The 16,252-nt window shown below is 40.6% G+C and overlaps 1 protein-coding gene across 1 annotated transcript; it reads left to right on the top strand.

Annotated features, from left to right (window-relative positions):
* Positions 1 to 938: 938 nt before the first annotated feature.
* LOC124307299 (uncharacterized) lies at positions 939 to 6,014 on the top strand. The gene has a single exon (XM_046768824.1). It carries the CDS (start codon positions 939 to 941, stop codon positions 6,012 to 6,014), a length of 5,076 nt encoding a protein of 1,691 aa, XP_046624780.1.
* The last annotated feature ends 10,238 nt before the right edge of the window (positions 6,015 to 16,252 follow it).

Here is a 16,252-nt window from a genome sequence, read left to right on the forward strand (position 1 = left end):
GGTTAGCTGCCAATACGCGCAGTGTAAATCTGAGAAGCTGACTAATAGAATCGTCAGGTTCTAAATTCACGATATGGTTACATTTGATTTCGCTGCATAACGTATTATTGTTAGACTTTATGCTGATTTTAATGTTGGTATTTTTTAACGCGTCTTGAACATTGTTCACAACAACGTGAACACAACTCGTTGGTCGCGCGCCTTCCAACTCACGCGAGGCAACCAGCCTCGCGTGCTTTCTAATCACGCGACCCAAAAGAAAGTGTGACGTCACGCACGCCGCTCACGCCACCCACGCAGCTGAGCGCGTTGCGTAAGCGCCGAACGGGGTCTCCCGCTATCAAGGATCCACCGAGGCTGGAATAAGAGACGGCCGATCAGACCGATCGGCAGGACACTTCGGGTTCACCGCCTTGACGCTCCCAACTGACTCCGAACGACACTGCTCCATCTCATCATCACGACAACGACTGACTGACCAAGCTGACTGACATCATCACTAACGCCTCCCAGTTCGCCGGAGAGCAGGTACACTCCGCCACCCAGGACCGTGACCGATCCCCCTAGACGACTGACATCAACACTGACGCCTCCACCACATTGCATTATAACTAAAACTGCACCATGCATTACTTGGCAGCCATGTAAATAACTGTATATATTGTAAATAAATTAAATAATTAGCATTATACAAATTAAACTCAACACCACAAATCATCTCTGATTCCAAGCGACTCACACCTTCCAAGCGGCTCGGTCGAAATACAAGCTCCCAGAGAGCGAACATTTATTGGTCCTTCGAGCCGGATACAGAGGACAAGGTCAACGCGTCAACACAGCACCTTCGTCTTCCTATATAACCACCCACCGCAATCATGGATCGCTCATTCGAAGAGCTGATCCGGAGCCAGACGGAGCTACATGGAAGGATCGCAAGGATGGTCGAGAACCTCAGGAAGACCGGCCAGGCAAATATTAGCGCCGGAGCCGTCCAAGCGCGCATCTTCAATCTCGACAAATACTGGGAGAAATTCGAGAATCAACACGAAGTTCTTCTCAACAAATTCAAGGATGAGTTAAAGAAGCACGATTACGCCACATTCTCATCACTGGTGGAAGAGGAGTATATGTCGCAGCGCGGCATGCTCATGGACTTCGCTACAAAGCTAACAGGAGAAACAAGGAATTCTTCTGCAAGCACCCAACCACAGCAGAGCATCGGCCGAGCTTCACTGCCTCGCATTCAGCTGCCCATGTTCTCGGGCAATTACGAAGATTGGCCATCCTTCAGAGACCTGTTTAAATCATTAATCGACCAGGATGCATCAATCAGCGAGGTCGAAAAACTCCACTACCTCAAGGCGAGCCTGAAAGGGGAAGCCAGCCTACTCATCAAAACTCTCAGCATCACCGCAGAAAACTACAAACAAGCCTGGAACACTTTGAGCGGCTTGTACGAAAACAAAAGGGCATTGATCAGATCGTGCCTCACCAAATTTACATCAATCCCAAAGGCAAAGGCGGAGTCAGCAAACGAACTTCAAAGAATCTTCCACGGCATGATCTCAACCTGCAGCTCACTTGACGCCATTGGAAGACCCATCGGGCAGCACGAAGACTTGTATGTCTTCCTGGTTGTCGAACTATTCGACAACAAAACACGTCGAGATTGGGAGGCCTCTATCGCCGAGACAACGGAACCTCCTACCTACACACACCTCAGGAATTTTCTCGAACGCCGAATCCAGACGCTCGAAGCAATCCAGCAACCAAAGGGAGAACAGAAATCTCCCGAACCATCACCACGGTGGAAAAACGCACATCACGCCCAGAACAACAATGGGAAGAAGAAGGCAAGCGAACCCGAACAAGAACAGAGACGCAGTGCACCCACAGAAACCTGCATCATCTGTAACCAGGCTCACTACATTATGTTCTGCCCAACCTATAAGGACAAACCAGCCAGGGAACGGTTGAGCATAATTTTGCAACACAACCGCTGCACCAACTGCCTGGGCAAACACAAGCACCACGAATGTCCATCCAAGAAGACGTGCCGAACTTGCTCGGAGGGACATCACACCACGCTGCACGATGCCTTGGCCGCTCCAAAGCCAGCAACCTCAGCCAATTGCCTCATCGCCAAGCAGCGCCCATCAACAAGAGTGTCCGTTCTGCTAGCTACAGCCCGCATCCGGGTAGCAGATCGTTTCGGCAACTTGCACCATGCACGTGCACTTATCGATCAAGGCTCTGACACGAGCATGATCACCGAGAGGCTAGCACAACGCCTCCACATCACTCGGACTAAAGCATCAATCGCCATATGCGGAGTAGGTGGAGTCCAAACCGCAACAGCAAAGGGGAAAGTCGAGCTGAAGGTTACAGCTCGTCACAAGAACACCACTATTGTAACGACAGCACTGATTCTCCCCAAACTGACCCTCTACGGCAACAACGTGGAAGCATCTAGGCGGGAGTGGAGTCACATCAAGGGGCTCGATCTAGCAGACCCAGACTTCAAAGCCTCCGATCCCATCGACGTCCTCCTCGGGGCTGACATCTATGCTCAAATCATGGACACCGGTCTCCGGAAGGGGGGCAGAAATCAACCCATCGCCCAGAAAACCATCTTCGGATGGATTCTATCAGGCACCACCAGTGCGTCAAACACATCCACCAATACCACAGTGAGTCACCACTGTTCAACAAGGGACTCGCTATCATCCATGGTTCGACGATTCTGGGAACAGGAGGAACTGCCCAACGCTCCTCCTTCCTTGACTCCCGACGAGAGACTTTGTGAGGAGACATACGCTATCGGACATTCCCGAACACCCGAAGGTCGCTACATCGTGCGACTACCAACTTCATCAAAAATAATGGACTTGTCGGACACCCGGAGAGCTGCCGAAAGAAGTCTCAATTACACTTTCAAGCGCTTTAAACACAATAAGGGGCTTGAGCAACATTACCACGAGTTCATGTCCACCTACGAAGCCATGAAACACATGGAGGTGGCAGAACCACTCAAGCCGACGAGCAACGTCTGCTACCTTCCTCATCACGGAGTGTGGCGAGAGTCCAGCACCACTACACCACTTCGAGTAGTGTTCAACGGATCCTGCCTAACTCACCAAGGAATCTCCCTCAACCATTTCCTGCTAAAAGGGGAGAATCTGCTGCCAGCTCTATCTGACGTCTTGCTCAGATGGAGAACCCATCGCTTTGTCATCGCTGCTGACATCGAGAAAATGTACAGACAGATTCTCGTACACCCAGATGACAGAGACCTCCAAAGAATATTGTGGAAAACTGAGGAAGATCAAGACCCACGCGAATATCGACTCAATACCGTGACGTACGGTCTCGCTTGCGCTCCCTTTCTAGCCATCAGGACCATCCGACAACTGGCTCACGACGAGCAGGCGAATTTCCCACTTGGAGCATCTATTCTTCAACGAGATATCTACGTTGACGACATCCTTACTGGAACAGATAATCAAACGCAACTGCTCAATCTTCAAAGGGAACTTCGAGAGATATGCATGGCGGGCGGATTTCCACTCAAGAAATGGATGTCAAACGACTCCACTCTGCTCACACACATTCCAGAGTCAGATCGTTTGGTAAAGGGCAACATGTCTTGGGCTCCTACAGAGGAAACTCACTCCACTCTAGGGCTTCAATGGAGCCAGCAATCAGACACCTTCCTGTTCACCGTCCAACCAACCACCGTCAAAGCTATTACGAAGCGATCAATTTTATCTCAGGCAGCTCAACTCTTCGATCCATTAGGATGGCTCACACCCGTAACAACCCGAGCAAAAATCACCATTCAGTCAACATGGTTGATCAACGCCAAGTGGGATGATCCTCTTCCTCAACACATTTCACAAGACTGGAGGGAGTTTCACGACCAATGGACAACACTCTCCAACATTCGCATTCCTCGCTGGCTAATTCGGACCAACAGAATAGAACTCCATGGGTTTTCAGACGCCTCCGAACAAGCCTACGCGGCCGTCCTCTACTTGCGAGCTCTCCAGGAAAACGGCCGGAGCGAAACATCATTGATAGCTGCAAAGAGTAAGGTCGCACCACTAAAACAGGTGTCACTTCCTCGACTGGAACTTTGTGCGGCACATCTCCTCACTAAGTTGGCTCACCACACACTCAGGCTGACCAACTGGAATAACATCACTACATACTTGTGGACAGACTCCACTGTCACGCTGGGCTGGATCCAGGCACCTCCACGAAGATGGAAAACATACGTAGCAAACCGAGTCGCTGAGATCCAAACACTGCTTCCAGAAGCCAAATGGAATCACATCCCGAGTCAGCACAACCCAGCGGATTGCGCATCACGAGGGCTCTCACCACGAGACCTACTCACACACCAACTTTGGTGGAAGGGACCAGAGTTTCTCTCCAATGATGAGAAACCTCCACGGAGTAATCTCCAGACAGATCTCACCAACCTTCCAGAAGGGAGGTCAACAGCCCATGCAGCAACAGCCAGAGAACCACCAACTGAACCTGAGATGCTCAGTCTATTCTCCAGCTACAGCAAGCTGCTCAGAATCACCGCTTGGTGTAGACGTTGGCTTCCTCAAAACCACAATCACGAAAATCTCCTGTCCCCAGCCGAGATCATCCAAGCCGAGATCGCGTGGCTAAAAATCATCCAACAACACCATTGGAGGGAAGAACTCAGACACCTTACAACCGGCAGCATCAAAAAGGGAAGTTCATTAATATCCCTCACTCCCTACCTCGATGACAAAGGCATTTTACGAGTCGGAGGAAGACTCAAACATTCATTACTTTCCCTCGACGAAAAACACCCAATAATCCTGCCACATGATTCAAAATTCTCATCTTTGTTGATAGATCACCTGCACACGAAGACACTACATGGCGGAGTTCAACTCGTCCTAGGAACATTACGCCAGCGGTACTGGATTCCCCGAGGACGGAACCTCATCAAATCACGTATACGCCAATGTGTCACATGTACGCGATGGCGGGCGGAGCCACCGCAACAACTCATGGGAAATTTACCACGGTCACGAGTAACTCCAGCAAGACCGTTCCAATTCACTGGAGTTGACTACGCAGGACCAATCGCCTTGAAGACTTCACCAGGACGAGGACACAAGACCACCAAGGCCTTCTTCGTCATCTTCGTATGCATGGTGACCAAAGCTGTGCACTTAGACATCGCTTCCGACTATTCCACGCAAGCCTTCACAGCAGCATTAAAACGATTCATCTCAAGAAGAGGACTCTGCACTGAGCTCTACAGCGACCGAGGTACCAACTTCGTAGGCGCAAACACCGAACTGCAAAAGCTGATCAAAGCTGCAACGAGCGAACACAACTCCTTCACAAAGGAACTCGCTCAACTGGGTATCACTTGGCGGTTCAACCCACCAGCAGCTCCACACTTTGGCGGGCTCTGGGAAGCTGCCGTGAAATCTACAAAGTTTCATCTTCGCCGAGTCATCGGAGACGCTTCGCTCACATACAAAGAAATGAGCACCGTCCTCTCACAAATCGAGGCGTGCCTAAACTCTCGGCCTCTCAGTGCACTGACTGATGATCCTGACGACGTCTCGGCCTTAACCCCGGGTCACTTTCTCATCGGTGCACCCCTCAATGCACTTCCGGAATCAACGCTTGCGGACACGCCAACATCACGATTATCCCGCTGGCAACAACTCACCCAGATGCGAGATCACTTTTGGACAAGATGGTCCCGCGAATACATCCAAAGCCTCATCCCAAGAAACAAATGGCTCCAAGCAAAGGACAACATAAAAAAGGGTCGTCTCTGCCTCATCCGAAACGAAATCACTCCTCCATCAAAATGGCCGCTGGGACGAATCATCGAAACACTACCAGGAAACGATGGTCTTATCAGAGTTGCCGTCATAAAAACCGCCACAACCACGCTAACAAGACCAATCAACAAGATAGTTCTCCTTCCAATCGCTGCAGAAGAGTAACAACAATATCACTATGCACACATAGTGAGGCCGGCGGAATGTTCACAACAACGTGAACACAACTCGTTGGTCGCGCGCCTTCCAACTCACGCGAGGCAACCAGCCTCGCGTGCTTTCTAATCACGCGACCCAAAAGAAAGTGTGACGTCACGCACGCCGCTCACGCCACCCACGCAGCTGAGCGCGTTGCGTAAGCGCCGAACGGGGTCTCCCGCTATCAAGGATCCACCGAGGCTGGAATAAGAGACGGCCGATCAGACCGATCGGCAGGACACTTCGGGTTCACCGCCTTGACGCTCCCAACTGACTCCGAACGACACTGCTCCATCTCATCATCACGACAACGACTGACTGACCAAGCTGACTGACATCATCACTAACGCCTCCCAGTTCGCCGGAGAGCAGGTACACTCCGCCACCCAGGACCGTGACCGATCCCCCTAGACGACTGACATCAACACTGACGCCTCCACCACATTGCATTATAACTAAAACTGCACCATGCATTACTTGGCAGCCATGTAAATAACTGTATATATTGTAAATAAATTAAATAATTAGCATTATACAAATTAAACTCAACACCACAAATCATCTCTGATTCCAAGCGACTCACACCTTCCAAGCGGCTCGGTCGAAATACAAGCTCCCAGAGAGCGAACAAACATACTTTTCAATATCCTCAATTTCGTAGCTGCCAGTAGATATAGTGACTACCTTATTGGCTACGTATATTTTATTCTGACCGACATCAACGTTGGAAATGAAATTGAAGGTTAACAGTTCAACGAGACCGAAAACATAGTCTTTGTTCAGAGCAAGTTCGATCGGGGGGAAATATTGCGCTTCGAGAATCGAAGACGTTCTCGATATCGTTAATGTAAACGAATCATCCATGACTGCAAGTGTTCGACTGACGTTATTAAATTACGTGTCATGTTATATAGCTCTTCATTTAGAAATTTGAGACACAAGTGTCCGCAATCGAATGTACCGTAAACCTGATACCTTTCGTCGTTGTACTTGACTTTACCAACACCGAGATATTTCACGAGGTCTAACGGGGGTTGAAGATGACCGAAACTGTCGAAGTGAACTACATCGCTGCTGCGTTTCTTATATGCAACCCAGTGTGTCCCAGGGTCATCTTTATCGTTGAGATTGACTACAGCTGTCTCGTTTTCACGTGGTCCGGTTTTGGGCATTTCGTTGCGCATAAAGACACCTCGGAAGTATGAAATTTTCATGATTTTTGCATACTTCAGCAAATCCCAATTAGTCAACGCTCAGCGTGATAGCTTTACATTTAGTTTTTTGAAAGATGAGGACCGAAACCCTTTTTATAAGGTTTGAGATGGAGACCTACACCTAAGGCGATCACTTCCATCGTTTTGTTATGCCGTTTGCTTTCCTCCAATTCTCGTTTAGCCGCGCTCCGCCAACCAAAAATCCGCCAACTTTTGAGGGTACCGATAGAACGCGCGGTGATCTGACATTATGTTTACCCCCTACTTTTTTCACAGTTTCTCGAGCACCTTTGAGTGCAGACTTGATGCTCGTTTTCGCGTCGAAGCTCCGAATCATAGACTGTTTTGCCGCTCATATTTTGTTCAAGCAGACGTTCTTTGGTTTTCGACACCCCATGCCTAACTTTGTTTTCACCTTCATCGTGTTAGCTACAGCCCAAGCGGCTGCCTTCTCACCAAAATTTCCGTCCTTTGCGAGAACCCGTTTCCAGGCTTTTTCGGCTAATTTTTTATCCGCAACGCTTCTAGCTTCAAGTTTCTCACGATTTTTCGAATACGCTATATCGTGATCCTCACACGCTGCAAAGAGAGAATTGATACCGGAATAGCCTCTCGCGAGTGTTTTCGTCAACTTCGTACCAGGACCGCAGTATTGGTAACCGGGAACATGCAACTCGATCGGAAGTTTGTTGATAATGCTATTGACCAAACCTTTCCCACTTGATCGCTTTTTTGACGATCGCTTACGATCACGTGTTTGCACAATCATGTCCGCTCTGCGACTGAGAGAAAGTTATTATAAACGATGCATTTATAGAAAATCCAGCCAGTCACGTTCGAGATGAGGTTCGAGACACAATTGACCAAATTGCCCGTGATGAATTTCGACAAATTTAAGCAGCAGAGTACAAAACGGAAAAAACGACATGGCGAATTGTTGCCGAGTAGTATACGTGCGGTATTCTGCGGATCATCTCACTGTGGCAAAAGCAACGCATTATTCGCGTTTATAACGCATTCACGGTTTGAGATTCAAAAACCTGTACGTTCATTCAACATCTCTCAATCAACCGAAATACAAGTTTCTGAGTCAAGTGCTCCAAAATGTCGACGGTGTTGAGTTCCCCTTGAACGAGCACAAGCACGTCATTGCACAGAACGAGGCGCAACCTAACTCGATCACGGTATTCGATGACGTAGCATGCAAGAAGCAGGATAACATACGCGCGTACATTTGTATGGGTAGACATCATGATGTAGACTGTTTCCATCTTTGTCAGACGTACGCTCGAATCCCTAAGCATCGCGTGCGCGACAACACAAACTTGCTGGTCTTATTTAAGCAAGACGAGATGAATCTGAGACATGTGTACAACGATCATGTAAACACCGATATGTCGTACGTGGAGTTCAAAGCCTTGTATATGGCATGCCAAAACGGTGACAAATTTGGGTTCGTAGTGATCGACAAGGATAGAGAGTTCGATAATGGTCGGTATAGGAAGGGATTTGACAATTTTATGAACGTGACAAAAGAATAAGATACACGATCTTCGAAGGCGACGAAACAGTAGCTTTCCAGAACTAGTTATCTCAACATGCAGGAAATTCGTAAGGAAAAAGAAGCCTTGCATCGTCTCGCGAGTGATGCGAATCATCGTAAGCAAAGAATCCTCAAGACGGGAAACGAGTCGCTGCAGGAAGCAATGAAGGATGTCTCCAAACCTGTGGTAACCCCGCTGCATGAATAAGTCAATGTTTCTTGAGGCACGAAACTTGTCACGAAAGAGGTGAAGGAAAAACTCAAAACTGAAACGGAGGATGAGCCGAAGAACGAAATGAAAGCAGAAGATTCTTTCGCAACTGCAGAGAAAGAGGATCAAACTGTCACGGAATCGTCGGTGAGATCAGAAAATTATAATATACACAATATCTATCATATATACAAATCTATCATATATACCACCACATTTATAAGATGTCATTTAGAAAATCTTGTTCAAATGAACACTAACCCACTTAAACGCGCACTAACATCTAGGCGCTATATTTTAAGACTCTTCTTTGTAATATTCTGTAAGTGATTCAGTACGATAAGATGTCATTTATGAATTTTTTTTTTTTCATTCAAATGTATACTAACCCATTTAAACGCGCACTAATATCTAGGCGCTAGATTTTAAGACCTTTCTTTGTAATATTTTGTAAGTAAGTCACTACGTTTCATGGCATTCCGCTTCCTTCCGAACATCCTATTTCGTACCCTCACCGAATGTTCTTCCCCAAGGGGGGGGCGTGTTACGTCCTCCAGACTTCATATTCCTTTCCCACGCTCTTAGTTACCTTACGCTCTGTGGTCTACCCTTATCGTTCGCGAGTCAGCAGGTTCTCCTGTAACTCGCGGCTAGCTTGCCTGCTACATCCGGCAAAACCAGGTAGATCCATCCCAGCGCTCAAGCAAGACACCTTATCCCTCTAAACCAAGACCATACCTTTTTCCCTTCACCGACTCCGTTGCATTGACCACTAATAAACAACCATATACTTTAAATCGTTTACCTTCCCTTAATACCGATCCCTTTCTATTCCATTCACTTCCTGCATTGGGAGTAGTAGCATGCGAGTGCATAGTCGACGTGAACGGACCCTACAATAGCCAAACAACACCTTGGCTGGGCGTGGAGTAAGCTCCGATTACCGCTCATCGGAGCCTACGCAATCTACCCCGTAACAGTATCATTAAATTATTGGATATATTTGCCTACATTTATAATCAATTATATTATTTTATGATTTGTATATATATATGATTGATGAAATAAAAAAAAATGATGGATAAATTTATTATTCATATTTTATTCATTTATATTATAATATTTAATTAACTTTCGAAAAAAGAAGAATTTGAAAAAAAAGAAATTTTTGGATAGATTAATTTTTTTTAAAATAAATATATTCATTGAAAATATCCTATATAGTTTTCAATTGTTTGCTCACAAAATAATTAAAATAAAAATATCATTCATTGCAAAGATGCCATTCAATGACCTTCATGGATTGTAATTTGGAACGTCTGTACAATGGATTAGAACTTATTGAAAAGTCTGAAAAAAACATACAGATAGATAAATGATAAGTTGTTTAATTTCATATTTTTAATTTCCGAAAATTATCTACTGTTTAATTGGAGAAAAATAATTTATTCAAATTATTATTTCTTGTATCATTAAATTATTTAATTTATTTGCCTACATTCATAATCAACGATATTTATGTATGATTTGTATATATATATGATTGATAGAATGAAAAAAATGATAAAAATATTAATTATTTATATTTCATTTACATGTATCATAATTTTTAGTTAACTTTCGAAAAAAGAAGATCTTTAGAAAAAAAAGATTTTCACATGATTTAAATTCTTTAAAAATAAATATAATTATTGGAAAAATTCTATATATTTTTCAATTATTCGCTCACATATTATTGAAATGAAAATATTATTCATTAAAAAATGCCATTTAATGTACTTTATGAATTGTCATTTGGATCGCTTATACGTTGGATCAGAATTTATTGAAAAGCTTGAAGAAAACATACACATAGATGAATAATGAGTTATTTAATTTATTATTTTCAATTTTTAAAAATTAATCATTCTTCAATTTGAGAAAATAATTTATTTGAATCAATTATTATTCATATCAATCAATTATTAAATTCAATTGCCTTCATTTACATTCAATTATGTTATTGTATGAATTGTGTGTGTATATATATATGAATATATATATATATATATATATATATATATATATTTTAATTTTTAATTGACTTTCAAAAAAAGAAGTATTCAAAAACAAAAAATAATTTTCACATTGATTAAATTTTTCAAAAATCAATGTAAGTATTGAAAAAAATTTCACATATTTTCCAAATATTTGCTCACATATTAAGTGAAATAAAAATATTAATCATTAAGAAAATGCCATTTTATATACTTTATGAATTGTAGTTTGGAGCATCTATACAATGGATTAGAACTTATTGAAAAGTTCAAAGAAAATATACCGATAGATGAATGATTAGTTATTCAATTTTATATTGTCAATTCTTGAAAATCAATTATTCTCTGATTCAAGAAAAATGATTCACCTTATTCAATCATTTTTTAAATCATTGAAGTATTCAATTTATTTGCCTCTACTTATATTCAATTATATTAACGTACAATTTGTGTATATATAATTAATTGAATACAAAAAATTAAAGATAAACTTATTATTTATATTTTATTCATTGTGACGTGGTATTTCGTACCCCGTCACTTTCTTTAATTATCGCATTCCCCTAGGTACAAATATCGCTAAAAATAACGAAAGCACGTCTGAGGCCAATACTCCAAAAATGAACGACTAATTATCTTTAAGTTGAATTCTCTTTACTAAGCTAATTGTATGCTATTTTCTAATTCTGTAATGCTCTTCGAGAACCATCCGCGAGACCTTCACGTCAAGATACCAGGACACTGCCTGACAGGGGTCACGTACCAGCTCAACATCAACACCACCGACTACAGACGAACGAATACCGCTGAAACCACTCCCGATGGATGCCTATCTAGTTGTCGAAAAGGGTCGTGCGTGATGCACAACAGCACCTCCAACTATTTGAGACTTATCGGCCAGGAGCCGAACCACGAACGAATGCTTCTACCGCTCGGATGCATCGTCAGGCGGCGTACAGGGCTGTGCGTCAAAAACACAACAAAGCCTCCCGTCGACGATACTTATCAGCCTGGAGCTGAACCGACCCTAACATCTACTAAGTCGTTGACTATCCAATAGAAGACGGTTTTCTCTTCACGAACCGTCTTATCGAAGGACTGCGGCGTGGAATAGGCTAATGATATGCTGACCACGTGGATCTGGTGGATCTAGTGTGGGGATCCGGGTTGAGGGCCATCACCACCAGATCGTTCCGGTATGAGGGCTTCGATGAGCGAGGGCCGGGATGCAGCGCCGACGAAATAGCTACAACGGGGAGTACCAGTAAAGCAAGGAGTGAGTTACAGTCTGTCGCAAGTCCAGGAGACCGGTGACGTAACATTGCCGCACGCCTCAATATCGCAATACCTGAGCAGTACGACCCCACCCCCTTCTCACCAACGATACCGCATAGCGGCAGGAAAACATCTCTAACCACCTTCCGACGTCCTGATACCTCGATACCTGTCGTCGAGGGAAAAGAACATCAAGCGGCGAGGGATTATCGCCGCCTATCCGTGGACCAGGCCACGAGACCAGCTGGTCCAATTAAGATACCGCAAATTTTGGGAAGAATCACGTGACGCCAGCTCGATGAAAATCAGGATCATCGCTCATCTCATTACTCTACGTTCAGTTCCTGAATTGCAAAGACGTGCCTTTTGTCATATCTAGTATCATTACCGCTATCACTGTGATTAGTTTCTCGCTATCGTATCGCATTCTCTCGCACCTGTTATACCTTCTTTTACGTAAGTGAGGTTCCTTTTCTATTTTGTGAAGCCACGAGATTACTTGCAATATATCGTACCTTTACCTGTATCTCTTTCTCTCTTTACCTTGCAGTTGGTTTGCTTGAGCCAATTGGGCTCGTATCTTTTCTCTTTACCTTGCAGTTGGTCTGCTTGAGCCACCTGGGCTCGTACCTTATTATCTCTTACCTTGTCCCTTTCTCTGTCTTATTGCAAGTAACTTCGCGACTGGTTGATTATTACTTACGCATTGTAGTGACTATCGCTTTATCTTATTATCTTTCTCTTCTAGAATATTTGAATGTCTAGTATCGCTGTCTAGCAGCGCGTTCCGTTAAAGGATCAATTTTTATCTTAGCTATTGAGCATTGCTATTTTGTAATATCTTCTCTGATTAGTTTCTATCTGTCTCTTTATCTATTATCGTTGATTATCGTATCTTAGTGAGAATACCGCGGGAGCGATCTTATATCGCTGCGCGGTCCCGTTCGTCGTTCATTTGACATTGGAGTATTGTGCCGTATCGCATAACATCTTTTTCACTATTTTCTTCGCTAATATCGCTGATCGTAGTTGTCCGTAGTCTATTTGGTTTGTCGTACGTTGCATATTAATTACCTTGAATATTGTTTGTCTTATCTGGAATTGCCTTTTATCGTACCGAATATTATCTATCTTTCTCTCGCACTTACCGCAAACTATAGACTACGTATTATCTTTTATTCTCTATATTTTATGATAATTTTCTATTTGACCTGTCGCTTGAATTTACCTCGTAATTCATAATTCCCTGTCTGCCTATTTCTGATTATTCTGGTAATGTGATAACTATTACAATTGTTGTATTTCGCATGTGTTTATAATTGCTTCTCTGATTTTATGATTTATTTGCTTACCGCTTAATTTAAGTACAGTATATCTTTTTCTGTTCTGCCTATCTATCATAAAACCGTGTTAATCATTACCTTTTAGTATCGCGAGCTTGCGCATATTTCCCGCTTATTCGGAAAACGTTCCGTTAATTGTTAACTCTCTCGCTTAACCTTTCTCTGGCTGTAACTATTGTTAATTATCGCATTTATCGTAATTGTCTCGCAACCTCTTCAGCTACTTGCTTGTCATTAAACTTATCGCTTCTTGTTTAATATATTTGATATTATTCCTGCTTCACCTGTTTCTTATTTTATCTATTGGATTCGACTCCGCCCCTCTACCATTACCTTGTCTCTCTGAGCGAACTGTGCAAAACCGTCGTAGAACCTGACCTTACCTTATCTATTGCCTTTACCTTTACCTTTGTCTTTTTCTCGAATTATCTATTTTGACGCATGTGCGTCTGGCGCCCAACAATCGTATCTTTCTCCCTTAGTATCTCTCTCTATCTAATTATTTAGGTTAGCGACTGCGCCGTAGGGTAACCAATTATCGTTATACCGTTTTACCCTCAAATATATAAAAAATATTGGTTACATCATATATATTATAATCTTTAATTAACTTTCAAGAAAAAGAGAATTCAAGAAAACAAAAATTTTTACATGAAATAAATTTTTTAGAACTGAATTTACTTATTAAAAAAATCCTATATATTTTTTAATTATTTGCTCACATATTAATTAAAATGAAAATATTATTCATTAAATAAATGCCATGATGACCGTTATTATTGTAATTTGGAACATTTATACAATGGATTAGAACTTATTGAAAAGTCTGAAGAAAACATACAGATAGATAAATGATTAGTTATTCAATTTCATACTTTTAATTTCTGAAAATTATTCATTTTCTGATTTGAGAAGAATGATTCATCTAAATTATCATTACTTATATCATAAAATTATTTAATTTATTAGCCTACATTTATAATCAATCATATTATTGTGTAATTTGTATATATATATGAATAATTAAATAAGAAAAATGATAAATGACGTTTTTATTTATATTTTATTTATACATATTATAATTTTCAATGAACTTTCGAAAAAAGAATAATTTAAAAAAAAAAAATTTTTTACTTGAATTAAATTTTTCAAAAATGACCATAATTATTAGAAAAATTCTATTCACTTTTTAATTATTAGCTCACATATTAATTAGAATGAAAACATTATTCAATCAAAAAATGCAATTTAATGTACTTTATGGATTGTAATTTAGAACATTCATACAATGGATTATATCTTATTGAAAAGTTTAAAGAGAACATACCGATAGATATGTGATTGGTTATACAATTTTATATTTTCAATTTCCAAAATTTAATTATTCTTCAATTCAAGAAAAATTATCCATTTAAATTATCAATCTCGAAATGACTAAATTATTTAATTACTTTGTCTACATTAATACTCAATAATAATCATGTATAATTTGTATATATATATAATGGATTGAATTAGAAAATGATGAATAAATTTATTATTTATATCCCATTGATATATATTAGAATATTTGAGTAACTTTTGAGTAGGGAAAAATTTGAAAAAAAAAATTTTTACAATAATCAAATTTTTCAAAAATACATATAATTATTGAAAAAATCCCATATATTTTTCAATTATTTGCTCACATAATAATCGGAATAAAAATATCATTTATCAAAAAAGTGCCATTTAATAACCTTTATGGATTGCAATTTGGAACATTCATACAATGGATTACAACTTATTGAAAAGTCACAAGGAAACATACAGATGGATAAATGATAAGTTATTCAATTTCGTATTCTTGAGTTTTGAAAATCAATTATTTTTCAATCGAAGAAAAATAATTCATTCGAATTATTATTCTTTATATCATCAAAGAATTCAATTCATTTGCCTCCATCCGTATTCAATTATAATAATGAATAATTTGTATATATATAATTGATTAAATGATGAAGATGATAAATAAATTTATTATTCATATTTCATTTATATACATTATAATTTCTGATTAACTTTTGGAAAAAGAAGAATGAAAAAAAAAAATTTTAACCTGAATTAAATTTTTAAAAAATAAATAAAATTATCAAAAAAATTCCATCAACTTTTTAATTATTAGCTCACATATTATTTATGATAAAAATATTATTAAATCAAAAAATGCTGTTTAATGTACTTTATCGATTGTAATTTGGAACATTTATGCAATGTATTATATCTCATTAGGAAGTTTAATGAAAACGTACAGATAGGTATATGATTAGTTATTCAATTTCATATTTTCAATTTCGAAAACTTAATTATTCCTTTTTTTAAAAAACATTATTCATTCAAATTATTATTCTCTACATGATCAAATTATTACAAGTATAATTTGTATATATATATAATTGATTGAATGAAGATAATGATAAAAAAATTAATTTTTTATATTTCATTTATATATATTATAATTTTTAATAAACTTTTGAAAAGAAGAGAATCAGAAAAAAAATCATTTTCAGTCGAATTAAATTTATCAAAAGTAAATATAGGTAT

This window comes from Neodiprion virginianus, chromosome 6 (genome assembly GCF_021901495.1).
Source record: "Neodiprion virginianus isolate iyNeoVirg1 chromosome 6, iyNeoVirg1.1, whole genome shotgun sequence".
NCBI classification, from domain to species: domain Eukaryota; kingdom Metazoa; phylum Arthropoda; class Insecta; order Hymenoptera; family Diprionidae; genus Neodiprion; species Neodiprion virginianus.

Coding starts and splice junctions, on each gene's coding strand:
- LOC124307299 (XM_046768824.1), top strand. CDS start 939: ATGGTCGAGAACCTCAGGAAGACCGGCCAGGCAAATATTAGCGCCGGA.